The 14802-nt window shown below is 40.0% G+C and overlaps 1 protein-coding gene across 2 annotated transcripts in view; it reads right to left on the bottom strand.

The window, feature by feature from the left end:
* SBF2 (SET binding factor 2) overlaps window positions 1-14802 on the bottom strand; it is a 224057-nt gene that overhangs the window by 15611 nt on the left and 193644 nt on the right. The window contains exons 30-35 of one of the 2 annotated variants that reach the window (XM_081194537.1): window positions 11912-11974; window positions 9718-9905; window positions 8562-8738; window positions 6594-6695; window positions 5049-5234; window positions 2315-2441 (exon numbers count right to left, since the gene is read on the bottom strand). In XM_081194537.1, coding sequence (XP_081050663.1) covers window positions 2315-2441; window positions 5049-5234; window positions 6594-6695; window positions 8562-8738; window positions 9718-9905; window positions 11912-11974 — 843 coding nt within the window. The remainder of the gene's footprint in view (window positions 1-2314; window positions 2442-5048; window positions 5235-6593; window positions 6696-8561; window positions 8739-9717; window positions 9906-11911; window positions 11975-14802) is intronic. The other variant, XM_081194538.1, reaches the window with a different exon arrangement.

Genomic DNA, 14802 nt, shown 5'->3' with positions numbered 1-14802 from the left:
CTGGGGGTCGGGAGCGAAGCGTTAGCTGCCGACCCCCAGCATTTTAAAATCTCCCCGTGTCCCAGGGAGATTTTAAAATGCTGGGGGTCGGGAGCGAAGCGCTGCCGAACCCCAGCATTTTAAAATCTTCCCGGGACACGGGGAGATTTTAAAATGCTGTTCCGAAGGGGGGGTGGGGACACCTGCCCCAGCCGCCCCACTTCGGAAAGCTGTTCCGAAGTGGGGAGGGGGGGTGGGGACACCTGCCCCCGCCGCCCCACTTTGGAAAGCTGTTCCGAAGTGGGGAGGGGGGTGGGGACACCAGCCCCAGCCGCCCCACTTCGGAAAGCTGTTCCGAAGTGGGGAGGGGGGGTGGGGACACCAGCCCCAGCCGCCCCACTTCGGAAAGCTGTTCCGAAGTGGGGAGGGGGGGTGGGGACACCTGCCCCAGCCGCCCCACTTCGGAAAGATGTTCCGAATTGGGGAGGGGGGGCGGGGACACCTGCCCCCGCCGCCCCACTTCGGAAGGCTGTTCCGAAGTGGGGAGGGGGGGCGGGGACACCTGCCCCCGCCGCCCCACTTCGGAAAGCTGCCTGCCTTCCCAGGGGCTTTTAAATCGCCCCGGACAGCGGAGAAGTCCTCCGCTGTCCGGGGCGATTTTAAAATGCCGCCCGCCAGCATTTTAAGATCCCCGGACAGCGGAGAAGTCCTCCGCTGTCCCAGGGTTTTTTAAAATGCTGGGGGTGGGAAGAAAAGCCCTTGTTCCCCCCCCCCAGCCTTCAGAAGAGGTCCGGGGGCAGACTGTCCCCGGACCTGGTCCGAAGGCGGTTTCCCTAGGAACGCATTAATTGATTTTCAATGCATTCCTATGGGAAACCGTGCATCGCAAGACGAAAAAACCGCAAGACGAAGAGACTTGCGGAACGAATTAATTTCGTCTTGCGAGGCACCACTGTAATTGTAAGAAATTCAGCTGCCTTTTATTAACAGCTCCCTGTGACATCACAGTGTAATTTAACTGCTAATACCTGTTAACTAGCAGCACTAAATTGTGGCAAAAACGAGGACTCCTCTCTCAACTTGCTTACATGCCACAAGCAGGGAGCCACTGCAGAAAAGGCCCATTCTCAGTTGCCACCCTCCGGACCTCTTGTGGAGGAGGCAGCACATGAAGAAGGGCCTCAGAAGATGATCTCAGGATCTGGGTAGGTTCATATGGAAAGAGGCGGTCCTTTAGGTATTGTAGTCCTGAGCTGTTTAAGGCTTCATAGGTCTAAACCAGCATTTTGAATTGGGCCCAGAAACTACTGTATTGGCCTGAATATAAGCCTCACTTTCCCCCCAAATTCTGACTGTGAAAAGTTAAAGTACGGTTTAAATTTGTAACCTTACAAAAATTGGCTTTTACAGTATTGTTGCTGAAACAGACATATGGTAAAATGAAATGGGTGTGAGTGCCTGTGGAATTTTAAGGGAGCAGCTTATATTCAGGTATAGTATTTTTTTCCTTTTCTCCCCTTGAATTTTAAAGGGGTGGATTATATTCGGGTGCAGCTTATATTTGGGCCAATACAGTAATTGACAGGATTGGCGTTATATGCTCAAACCATCTTGCCCGGTGAGCAACCTGGCCTCTGAATTCTGCGATGTGAACTACTTAAGTGAGAAAAATAAAATTTCATTCTAATGGGGCTCCAAAGGGAATAGAAGCCTTCAAAGCTCTGAAGGCAGGACTTATCTGGGAGCAATGAACACACTTTACTTTTGGTGATATCACATATTGAGCTCGACCTTCTAGGCCAGAGCTTTCCAAACTTTTCATGCTGGTGACACACGTTTTAGACATGCACCATTTTGCAACACAGTAATTTAGTTTTACTAGCAAACAGGAGGTTAAACTAGCCCCTTTCCAGCCCTGGGAGGAGCATGGGGAACATTCACACGGCACACTTACCCACTGCAGCTGACACACTACTGTGTTGTGACACACAGTTTGGAAAGCTCTGGTCTAGGCAGTGTGGATGTGTGATTCCTAGGCATAGTGCCCTCCTTTTCCTGGTTAGGAAAAGGAGCTACTTGCCAGGAATTTTAAATGTCATAGGTAACTTCCAATGTCACAAGCTATAAAATGCAATCCATTACATGTCTGTTCATAAGTAGGCCTGCTGAGTTCAATGGAGTTTACATCCTGGTAATTATGTATAAGATTGCAGCCACAGAACAAATTTCAAGATAGCAAAGGGTGGCAGGTATATTACAACAACTTCAATGTTAACTTTAGTCAGTGCTTTAAAATTAAAATAAAAAGTAACACCAGCAAAACTGGGATCCTTACCATGTTCCAGCCTTTCATAGTCTGAGTCCAGCAAGAATGTTTTAAATCGATTGGAAACATAGTGAAATGCTACAAACTTCAGGTAATACTGATTGAATTCAAACTCTGTTGGATACTGGTTGTGAATCTGAAATGCACAAATGACAGCAACATATATTACAACAATAATATATATTATTTAAAAAACCTAAACTTAAACAGCAAAATATATTATTTATCTTACTTTCATCGATCAGGCACCTCTGCAAGCTTTTCTGCTACAACCTTATAACTGCTAGATTAAAATGGGTTTTTATCACTTCTGTCAAAGCACTATAGTGCTCTTAGGGAAAGGTTCCAAATATGTGTTTTAAAATTCTGTGGTCTTAATATACAATCTACTGTTACTGCTATTTTCATCATCATGCCACAATGCCACTTTTGAAAAGTTGTTACAAAAGCATCTCAGTTTGATTTGTTGAAGACTGATATTTTGTTTTCATACCTTGTATCATTATGAAGTTGCTAGCTGCATTGAGAGTTCTTGCAAACCAAATCATGGGACAGAAAGTTGGGGGGGGGGACATAAAAATGCAGGCCTTATTTGAAAATATTTGCAATGCCTTGAAATTCCAGATTTGGTTCAATAACAGCAATGAAAATCTTGCACCACACTGTCTGCTGGAACTGTATTAAAGCCAACTAGGGCAATGTGGTATTATTGTTTAAGTGGGCTAAAAGTGAAGTCAATATTTCTTCAAGTACTAGGAGTTACAAGGAATCTGTGATTGACTCACTAGGTGTTTTTTTTTCAAAACCAAAAACCTGGAAAGCAGCCGGGGGGGGGGGGGTGTTGTCCTGAAAATCTGTTAGCAGTAGTGGGGGAGGAGTGCTTTACTTTTCACCCCTCCCACAGATGCTGCCTGCCCACAGAAGGGAAAGTAAAGTCCCTCTCAGATCTTCTATATAATATGTAATTTGTCCTTTTTTCTGCAGGAAAAGAATGGAGCAGGTGAAAAAGAGGCTGACAATTACCATTTCTGTTAATTACTTAAAATGGATAAGTAGCATTTACTGAAGATGTGCATCCATGCCAAATGGGTTTTGAAAACAGATCTATAAGTTCCCAAGTGATGATGATGTTGATGATAATACTATGAAAGGGAAAAAGCTACCCACAAAAACAATTCATTAAACATTTTTTTTTATACCACCAAATTCCTAGTGCTTTCTTCAAATCTGGCAGGCAGGAATGATGAGAGTCCACAGCATCTAGAAGGCAGACATTGGCTACCCCTACCACAAATAGTCACTATAGAGGTAGTGGGGTGGAAGCTGTTCTCATCATTTCAGTGAGATTTCATTTTAGGTGTACCTTTGGATCATACCCAGTCTATGCCTAGCCTACAGAGAACACACATGGCTGAGACAGCAACATATGCTGTAACTTTTCCTCACTACAGTAAGGGTGGGGAAGTGGAAAGAGGTAGGAAGAGAAGAAATAACTTTCACAGATAAAAGTTTTATGCAAATGCAGCATTATAACAACACATTAAAACTGACACAGGATTCTGGAGAAAGTGATGGAAGCTTTCTAGTGTGACATCACTGTCACAAATTATGTCTTCCTAGAAACATCTACAAGATCTACCAGATGTTGCTATTGTGAAATAATGATTCACATTAATAATTCAGCTGACACCTGGAGATACTGGCATAAACAATGGCTTTTTGTAAGATGATGCAGTTCTAATTTAAGAATCCCTGTTTTATATGTTCTTTCTAGTTGAAACAAGGACGGCTTTTTTCCGCAGGATCATTCCAGTCTCATTCAGCGTGTTAAAAGTGGCATGCCATTAAAACCTTCACTTATTGCTTCTGATTGAATTTGCACAGCAGATCCAAAATAAAGAAACAGAAGGATTCCATTGTCATCTTTATGCAGAATGAATTACTGGTAATTCTAGAAAACCATGTTCTACATAGGCAAGACTACAATCCAAAAAGTAGTTATTCCAGTGCAATGCTAGAGTCCATTTCATGTACAAGGCATCATGGCTATGATTTTCAGGTGCCAGGAGCTAACAAGTGATGGCTATCACCACCGCATCCTGTTTACAAGCTGATCTGTGCACAACATGTCCTCTGTTGGAAATATGATACTGAGCTGGATGATCCAGCATATTCATTTTTGTTTCTTGGTGTTGACTCAGGTAGATGGGTTAGCACCAGTGAGCTCTGCAAATGTAGAAAAATCTTACCTGCAGGTGTCTGCAAATATTGGATGGCCTATCGGGCAGCCACTATTTGTGCTTGCCACCAACTTGCTACCGTCTCCCCCCAAAGCTTTATGGCAATGAAGAGGGCTTTAGAGTTCTCTAATTTGTGCTGAGATATGGAAAATATGTATTAAAAAAGAGAGAAAGAGACTGCTGCAGTCACTTAACTTTACAAACTGCTTTGCAAGTGAGAGCTAGGGGGAGTCCTTTTTGCCAGAGGAGCAGAGGCATAGCATCTATGGAGCAGATTTGTGGATACTTGCTTATATTTTCTTTGAGAAGTATGGTAGAAGTACATTACACTACTACCATGAAAACAGCTTTAATTTCACATTTTTCTGTCGCACTAAGTTTATTTATCCTACTGAGAACATAAAACATGTTCCTCTTTTTCTAATATATTTGTCCATTACCCTGGAATGTTGGCACTTTGCATCTATCTATCTAAATTAGAGATAAAGATTTGCTCAACTTACCTGGTGAACACAATCCAAGAACTGCAAAAAGACAGGAGCAAATCCACTCCCCTGGCAATTGAGAGTCAAATTACTGCGCTGGCTGAACTTGTGACCAAATGACAGCCATTCTTTTTCCACTAGCATTCTGAAACCTTCAAGTGTTCGATAGAATGGATCACTAAGTAATTGCACGAGAGACACCACCTGGATATCAAATGACATTTGTAATACATTAGATACAGCACATTAGAAACAATCTAGTATGTTGCATGAGAAATATCTGGGCACTGCTGTGGTGTATACCTTTCCTTGTCTCTTTCCCCCTACCGTTTAGTGTACCTTGTACTTCTATCTTTGAAGTGTGAGACCAATCAGCAGAACTGCTGTGCATATGTACAATGTCAATACTGCTTGTGGAGGTTGGTGATGCAAACTCTGTGTCACCATCAGATAGAGCTTGCCAGAACAGTAAAGAATTGGGAGGGGTGAGGATGAGGCTCAAAGAATAAAACAAGTTGTCCAACTTTTAAAATTTCTACTGCCCAATCACTCTGGGACCACTCCTCTGGTGCACGTGGAATACACAAACCAGGAGCCCTTGGTTTCATGTTATATCTAAACCAGGGATCATGGTTTATAGCTCCCAAACAAGCCACAATTGATAACCAATCTTAAGTCATGTTTGCTGATAATAACTACTTAGGGAGCAACAAACTGCAATCCCTGGTTTGGGCACAATGGATTTATCCTGCTCACACTAGGGGATGGATGAAATCAGAGCACACTGCTTTTTCACATTAAGCCATGATAACTCAGAAACTATGTTAGATGTAGTAAGTAACCTGTTGCATTTCTTCCATGGTTTGTTACATAGGACTAAAATTACTGGCAGTTTATTTTTACACCAAGCCTTTCCCAAACACCAGAATTATAGGACAAGAGTGCTTGCAAGTACAGTGGTGCCTCGCAAGACGAAATTAATTCGTTCCGTGAGTTTTTTCGTCTAGCGAATTTTTTGTCTTGCGAAGCACGGTGTCGGAAAAGTTTTGGAAAAGCTTCAAAAATCACCAAAAACCTCAAAAAAGGCTACCACACCGCGTTCTATGAGTTGCTCCTCGAAGTCAAGTCGCAACTGTATTAACGGTTTTAAGAAAAAGGAAACAAACTTGCAAGACGTTTTCGTCTTGCGAAGCTAGCCCATAGGGAAATTCGTCTTGCGAAGCAGCTCAAAAACTGCAAAACCCTTTCGTCTAGCGAGTTTTTCATCTTGCGAGGCATTCGTCTTGCGGGGCACCACTGTATGAATGTATGTGAGACAGATCCAGCTCCACACAGAGACACTACACATCAGTTGGCCATCAGCAAAAAAGTTCATTTCTTTCTAAAGGATTAAAGATTCAAGGGATGGGTTGTGTTTTTTTTTTAAAAAAAAGTTATATAAAAGAAAGCTGTGAAGGGTTTTAAGTCTGATGCATTCTTTGGCATCTGAAATTATTAAACAGATATAGTAAACTGGTCAGAGCAAAGTGATCTTTGCTGGCCATTAATATGTTATAGGCTCACCTGTGCTGTGATATCCCAGCCATCTTCCAGGCAAACCAAAACTGAAGAACCATTCTCAAGCAACTCCGATATAACCACACCCAACTGCATTATTCTGTGAAGCTATATACAGTATGTATATATAAAAGATGAAGAGCATATGTTAGAATGAAGGATAAATTAGTAAACAAAATGATTTCTGGAATCAAATTATGCTGGTACTCAACAAACTAGTCTTGTAAAAAATGAGTATTAGAAAGATTTTTATATGAATATTATTCAAAACCCTTGCCTAAAGGCTACAATCAGTTTCGTTTAAGTTTCACTGAGGTCAGAGCTTATAAACAACAGATCAAGGAGGGAGAGCTGGAGAACATGCTATAGTGATGCTTTTTTTACTGGCATCAGACGTAATGCATAACCCAGGTTATGGGAAGGATTTTACCCATATTAAATCCAAAGAGGGTTAGAACAGTCTAGAAGTCTAATACTGGCAGCCTTGATTGGTAATTTGATTTAAAAGGTATTCTGTAATCTCTTCAAGCACCACAGACTCTTAGTCCATATAATAAAAAAGCTTGTGATTATTCTGTGTCTCACACTACAGCTGCAAAACATGAGTGTAGATTCTACACTGGAGTAGGAAACTTGTGGCCCTCTTGATGTTGTTGCACTGCAATTCCCATCAATCCCAGCTAGCATGACCAATAGTCAGGGATGATGGGAGTTGTAGCCTAATATGATCTGGAGGGCCTCAGGTTCCCCACCCCAAATTAGGGGACAAATGAGATACAATACTACTACCAATTGTGTCACTTGCTTTTAAAAAGTAAACTCCAAACATGGGGTAGGAAGAGATCCGGCATGGGTCGTTGGAGGCATTAATCTTTGCCCATCCACGGGTGTCCTGAATGGGTATTAATTAACTTAATTGCACTAAGAAATTGGTGGAAATAGAAGTTTTCCCCTTCAATATAAATAGCAGGTGTGAGACCAATTAGGACCCCTGCAATGAAGAAAGGCTTAAAGCCCCCATTTGCCCCATATCAGGGCTCTAGTCTGGATAAGCTGCCCACCACCCAACTGCAATGTACTTTTAAAAAGCCATTGATTCTCAAATAAAGTCTGCTATAGAAAATCCTGCCTAAAAATATTTAGATGCAGTAGACCATAACTTCTGAAACAAGTGTCTAATCTGCAGAGCACTCAAGCAGAAAATATCCATTTCACTTCAAGGAGACTTGTGCCAAGGTACTGAATGAATACAATATGGTGGTTAGATCCTTAACTACAAAGGATAACGAACAATAACAGATTCAGCCACACTGTTATTCATGTTACATCATTTTTAATACTGGAAATTTAAACTGAAATTGCTTTAATAAAAGCAGCAAAAGATTTAAATTGACTTTAAGAGAGAAAGTAAATAATAACAACCATGTACTAGTAGTAGATAGGTAGCCGTGTTGGTCTGCCATAGTCAAAAAAATGCACACGAAAGCTCATACCAAGAACTAACTTAGTTGGTCTTTAAGGTGCTACTGGAAGGAATTTTTTTTTATTTTATTTTTTGACTATGGCAGACCAACACGGCTACCTATCTACTACTGGAACCATGGAAGGCACCACATTGAGCCGCATGAAATGGAAGTCCATCAACCTGTGTATCTGAAGAATTTTGCATGCACACGAAAGCTCATACCAAGAACTAACTTAGTTGGTCTTTAAGGTGCTACTGGAAGGATTTTTTTTTTTTTTAACCATGTACTACATATTCATGACTGATTATAATTTATAGGGAGCCATGTAATGCTTCATTCGTCAAATCTCACAGTGTGAACACTGAAATACATCTGTCTGCATAAGAATACAGCATATGATATTTAAAGCAGTTATTGAAGAAAAGGAGAATTTTTCACTGGACAGAAATAGCACTTTGTTATGCATCAGAAATCACAAGACATTTATGACTCCACGATATCACTTTACCTGTGGGAACCATTCTGATTCTCCAAGTGCTTTAAGGAATGTTATTTCAGAATCTGCAGGAATATTGCTAGGGACACAAGCACTCATGAGCTTTTTAAAACTAGCTTTCACTTGCCGGATGTCACTGAACTCAACAGGAACAAATTCACAATTTAAAGCAAAATCAAGTTTGAAGCTCTGTGGACAAAGAAGGTATTTACTTGTGTTAATAATGTGCATTTAAAGTAAAATATTGCTTTATTTTACTTTAACACCTTATTAATAGTGTTACTTTAATATTGAGTGGTTTCCCGCCCTGCTCCCATTTTCATGAGCTGAATAGCTGTTATGCAAACAGGCTGCCACAATTGGATGTTACCCAATCCTCATGAGTCATAACAGGTGTTGATTTATTTAACAACCTTGATATTGTGTTACGGGTGCTATGAATTGTCATTTTTTGTACTATTTTGTATAAACTGAAGGTCTAACTGATCATACTCCTTGCATTTCATTGCCATTTAACCCACCATGTGCAGTTTTCCCCTTTTGCACCCACGTGTGCAGACACAAATGGACTCTTGTCTACAAAAACTTAAACCATATTATGTTAAGAAGAAGAGTGGGGATTTGATATCCCGCTTTATCGCTACCCTAAGGAGTCTCAAAGCGGCTAACAATCTCCTTTCCCTTCCTCCCCCACAACAAACACTCTGTGAGGTGAGCGAGGCTGAGAGACTTCAGAGAAGTGTGACTAGCCCAAGGTCACCCAGCAGCTGCATGTGGAGGAGCGGGGAATCGAACCCGGTTCACCAGATTACGAGTCCACCATTCTTAACCACTACACCACACTGGCTCTCTAAGTCTTTAAGTCTTTCTGTTGCTTTTGGAAGTACATTTGATACATGTTCACAGTTCTTAACTCAATGAGCAATAAATGTGTATCTCTTTCAATGGTTCAGGGAGAGAAACTTCTATTGTTGTGATCGTTTAAGTAGTCATGGACTCTAAAGATATCTTGCAAACTAGCACAGTTATGAACATTTAATGCCTAGTGAAATCAGTAGGGCTTAAACCTGCATAATTCTGGGCTGTATTGCACCACAGTTACATACAAATCTCCCCTTTAAAAGCAGCCAAGCAAAAATACAAAATTATAACTGGAAAGCATCCATACCCTTAGCTGAGATTTTTCTCCAAATATGTAGAGGGAAGCCTGGCGTTTCAGAAGCCGGTTTTGAAAATATGCACTACTGCTGGTATATGAAGGTGAACCATCTTTCCCTGCTAATCTTGCACCCACATCGAGGAATGGCATTTGAGTGCTGATAAACCGACTGCTAGAACGAAGACTTGCCCACACACCTTTAGAAAGATTAAAAATAGAATGAAATATTTCATATTTTCATGGAATTGGACTATTCTGTAACTCTCCAGTAAGGAATGTGCATTGTTTGAAAAGAAAACATTTGCATCTCAGTTACAATGTTTTTGGATAGGTCACACATAATGCACCTGGAAAAAATGTGCCAGCTCTGGGTTGGACTAGATGACGCTTTGGGTCCCTTTCAATTCTACAATTCTATTCTATGAAGTAATGCATAGCCAAGATCTGTCTAAACTGAGATAATCATCAAAACTACGTCACATTTAACATTAATACAGAACTCTTCCTATGCATTTCTATGCATTCTGTGTGGCTGCCAGGTGGGTGTCACCATGCTCCTCCCATACTGTTACTGTTCAGTGCAGGTGGGGGAAAGAAGCTGCTAGTTCAAAGATGTTTTATTGCTTGCTTTGGCTGCCATCAGAAAACCACTTCATGTAGCTGGGTTCTATGTTGCAACAGTAAAACAAGCAACATCACATCAGTTGGGCTAGTGAGCCATGTGGTTAGTTCTCAAGCCCATATAGATGCAGTAATGGCACTGGGAGTGAACCTATGATCTAGGTCAGATGTGGGAAACCTTTTGTGCTCTCTGTGTTGCTATACCACTGCTGCCATCAGTCCCATCAAGGGCGGCCAATGGCCTGAGATGATGGGAACTTTAGTTCAGCAACACCTGGAAGGCCAAAGGATCTCCACATTGGATCTAAAAAATCCACTTGCTGCTATGCTTGCATATGTTACAATTACAGTGTGTAGCTTGACCATGGTGTCAGCCAAACTACAGAGATGTATGATCTAGGCCACAACCTTGCTGCCTCTTTTCTCCAGGTGTTGTTTCATATGAGAGCGTATAAGGCCACAAGAGGCTCTATTCTAGCACCAATCATTCTTTAAGAACTGAAAGTGCAGCAACAGACCAATCTTGCAGTGCATTGGAGTGGGGGCTATTGGCTTATTATGCATGTAGTACCAAAAATAGTAGTTAGAAGTACTCCTGGTGAAATAGGTGCACACTTTGAAAAGCTGATTTTTTTTACTAAAACGGTAAAAATAGGGACATGCCTGCTGATATATCAAAGTCAGTCTGCTTGCTTTACATGTGAACATAGAGGACACAAACAAAAATGGTTTCTTAGGAAATTGAAGCTGGTAAGATGCTGTAGTCCCTTCTTTGAAATAAAGCAAGCTGTAGCAAACACTTCAGCAGGGAGCACATGTTTAATCCGACTTTTGTTTTCCATATTATTAGTAAAAAAATAAACCATGATTTGTTACCGAAGAATCACAGAGCTTACACAGAAAATAAATGTTATTCCTCATTTTTTTAAACTAAAAGCCAAAGGATGTCCAGGAGAAAGCAACCCATCCCACATTTTGCTATCGACAAAGGAGAGCTTGATTATAATTTGCACCACATAAAAGCAACAGTCACAGCCAATTGAAAAGCACATGCAGACTATAACAGGTACCAGTGATGAGTTACAGCGATTAAAGGGTTTACAGGTCTCTACATATCACTCCCCAGCTACTATTCCTTGCCACAGAAGTTTTTTATTAAAAAACAACAACAAACCAAAAGTGGCATACAACACGTTTCCTGTTCTCATTTTGAGATCATTGTTTTATCAGTGCTAATAATTATGTCACTAAGGTCTATGTTTATTACCTCTGTAAAATGTTACTAAATAATGATTTTAAAATTTATGTCAGCATGAATGTTTACTCAGTAGATAACAGCATTTCTTTACTCTGTGGCTACTGAGTATCAACGCTTGGATGATGAGATAATATATTCTTTATCATTTTCTTGCAATGATGGCAAGGATACTTATGATCTAGAAGTTATTCCATTTCATCCTGCAGCAAAGCTGTCACATGGTAACTAAATTGCATGCCTAAGCAAGTTTACATGGTTTCTCTATACTGATATGCATAATCATGGAGATGGTAGAATGTACTATTAGTGCAAAGAATACGGTACCTTGATGGACTCTTCCTGATTTGGAATTTGAATGTGTGAAACATTTATCTCTGTACCCAAGCACTGGCAGATAGCAGTAAGGACAGGAGGAAAAGGAGGAGCAATGGAATGCACATTGCAATGAGACAGTCACAGCAAATTGAACAGGAAAGAAGAAAAAGGTTACTTGTACATTTCTATTTACTTGATTAAAATAAAACAACTGCTAATTATATTTGATTTTAATGGCTAGCGCCAAGGAATTGCCAAAAAGGAAAAAAAGGAAAGCAAATCAAGCTAAAATAATTTGGGAAAAAGAATAGGAGGGGGGAAATTCTGTATTAAATCCTTTACCAAACAGGATAATGTTCATGGCCACTGCAATTAATTGCAGACATGCAAAACAGCCAAAATGATGTGCCATTGTATTATACCAAATGGAAACTTGTCCATTGTGAAAAACATTTTTAAAATGTGTGAGATTTGTCAGTTAAAAAATGTTTAGCACAACTTATCTCTATTGCCCACTTTGATTGCCAGAAGCATAAAATTAATCTAAATGCAGGGCAGACGTCCACGTAACCTTACCTAAACAGATCTACATTCCTAAAGCACCATGCAAAGCATGTGGTTATTTACAGTCACATTATTAGCATGCATTATTTTGTTCTTGGGCAGTCCTGTCCAGCAGCACTCATGCATTGTGTGGGAGGAAGAAGACGACCTAGTCCTCCCATGGGATTAAGTTACTTAGGCCATTTGGTATAATGGAAATGTAGTTTTAAATAGAAAACCACAGTAACAATGACTCCTGCTTTGTTTTACAAACTTTTCTTTTCTTGCTTAGATTCCAAATTTTTCTACAGAGACATCAAAGTATTTGAGAGCAGCAGGGGACCATTATTCCTGTGGAAACATTCTATTTCACTAACATTACCACTTAATATCTAGATGGCTGGAGGATAAACTGGATGCCAAACATTGTTTCAGATACCTGATTAAGTACCATACCATACTTGAGCCAAATAAAAAGGGGAATTAGAAGCAGAAGCCTCTACTTCAAGTAATATGTTCGTATTCCTGCAAAATGAAACTATTTGGTCACATTTCTGACAGATACCATAAACAATGGAATCTAGTATGCTTGCCAGTACATCCACATTTTAGAGAAGTCTTGCTTTTATTTGAAAAAATAATAATTCTAGTAACTGTAATTATGGAGATAAGGGTAAAAATAAGTAAATATAAGGCAATGATTGCCAAAGAGACTAAATCTAGACGGGGGTTTCTATATGGAGCTTCTAATTTTTATGGTTGCAGACTTTCTTTTTAAAATCATCACAGAATACGTGTAAAAGAATAAGCTTCACTGTAAAGTTAAAAATAGTTGTCATCACTTCTGCTGATGCTGAATTGTTGGATTATAATAAATTAGAACTCATATTGGTCAATGTCAAAAATGTTAGTATATTTAATTAACCTGCACAACTTAACCTGATAATAGTGAACATTGAAAAATTTGCTTCCCTGGCTGCAATTTTCCCCCCTAAAGTTACAGTAAATTAAGTTTTTTGTTTATATAGAATGTGACACAGAACAGTCATGAAATGTACACATACAGTACTTCTGAATAAAACAGTCAGAAATGAAGTATTCACTGTCTGCATGGACACTCTGGAATGGAAGATATGGGAAACCACAAGTTGTGATATTATGAGGGGGAGCCCAGACTGTGTTCAAGTGTACTGCCATGGTGCATTCTTATTTACTCACTTCCTAATTCAGTGGTAAAGTACTTCCCTACAGGACTTTGGGAGTGAATAATGGCAGCATGACAGGAGAGGAATCATAGATTATGCTCTACCCATAACAGGGATGAGTTATTCTTCTTCCCACCATGTTCATTTCCTGCCACTGTTACATATGATCTGGTTCCCAAGTTGTATGACGGCAATGCTGGAAGATCTCTGTGACTGACAATTACTCCTAGACAGAGGCTTTCAGGTTTAGAGTGTTGCCACTGACTAGCTTCCAAAAGAATTGTGGTATTTTCTTCATAGATTCTTTCTCTGTAGGCACAGTTTAAGAACCCTTCTATATTATACCCCCTTTGTGCTAAACTAGCTAGTGTGCAGCTCTAAACCATGGTTAACCACAGATATGCCACAGAAAACGTGAGTAAAATGTTGGGCTCATGTCCTCTCCTCATCTTTCCTCCAAAGATTTCAGTTTCAGAATAGGTAGGTGAGTGATCTAGGAATCCTAGTTTAAAACAAACAGTAGTTACTTGCTAAACAAGCAAAATTCAAATGATGCACTATGAAGTTGGCTTGTTTAGCAACTAGGCTTTGTTCCTAGTTAACATATAACACTTAAGTACAGATTCTTTGAAATGCTCCTGGCAGCATGAGAGCCTAATGGCTTGCTTAGACTTCTGAAGGTCCACTTATTGCTAAGCCTTGATTTAGAGTAACACACAAACTGTTTCATAAACTCAAGTAATACACTAATAGGCTTTGCTAATGACCAGTGTAAAACACACCCATGTACTTGTGCACAATCCCACTTTGCTTTCTCAATTTAATGCAGTTCAGTTGGTACTGTCATTTTTCAGTCCAGAACATTAGTCATATCAGATGAACCTGCCTTAAATTCAAGAACTCTGGAGTAATTGGGCTGAGCCATTAGACAGACTACTGTCTTCACAATTCAGCACTTTCCTTACTTTTCCACAGTATATAACCAGTAATACAAAGCATTACAATTTCTACTCTCACTTCATTGCTAAGGGTGTATTGCATTTTAAAACACAATTTCTATTAGTTTCTAAATCTATTAGTTGCTAGAACATGATTTTCCAATGACACCTGTGAAGATATATTTAACTTCAGATTTAAAGTGTCACTCTTCTC

The sequence above is a fragment of the Podarcis bocagei genome, assembly GCF_964188305.1.
Source record: "Podarcis bocagei genome assembly, chromosome: 1".
Lineage (NCBI taxonomy): Eukaryota > Metazoa > Chordata > Lepidosauria > Squamata > Lacertidae > Podarcis > Podarcis bocagei.
The sequence above is the reverse complement of the archived record's forward strand: the minus strand, read 5'-3'. Positions and strand labels throughout refer to the sequence as shown.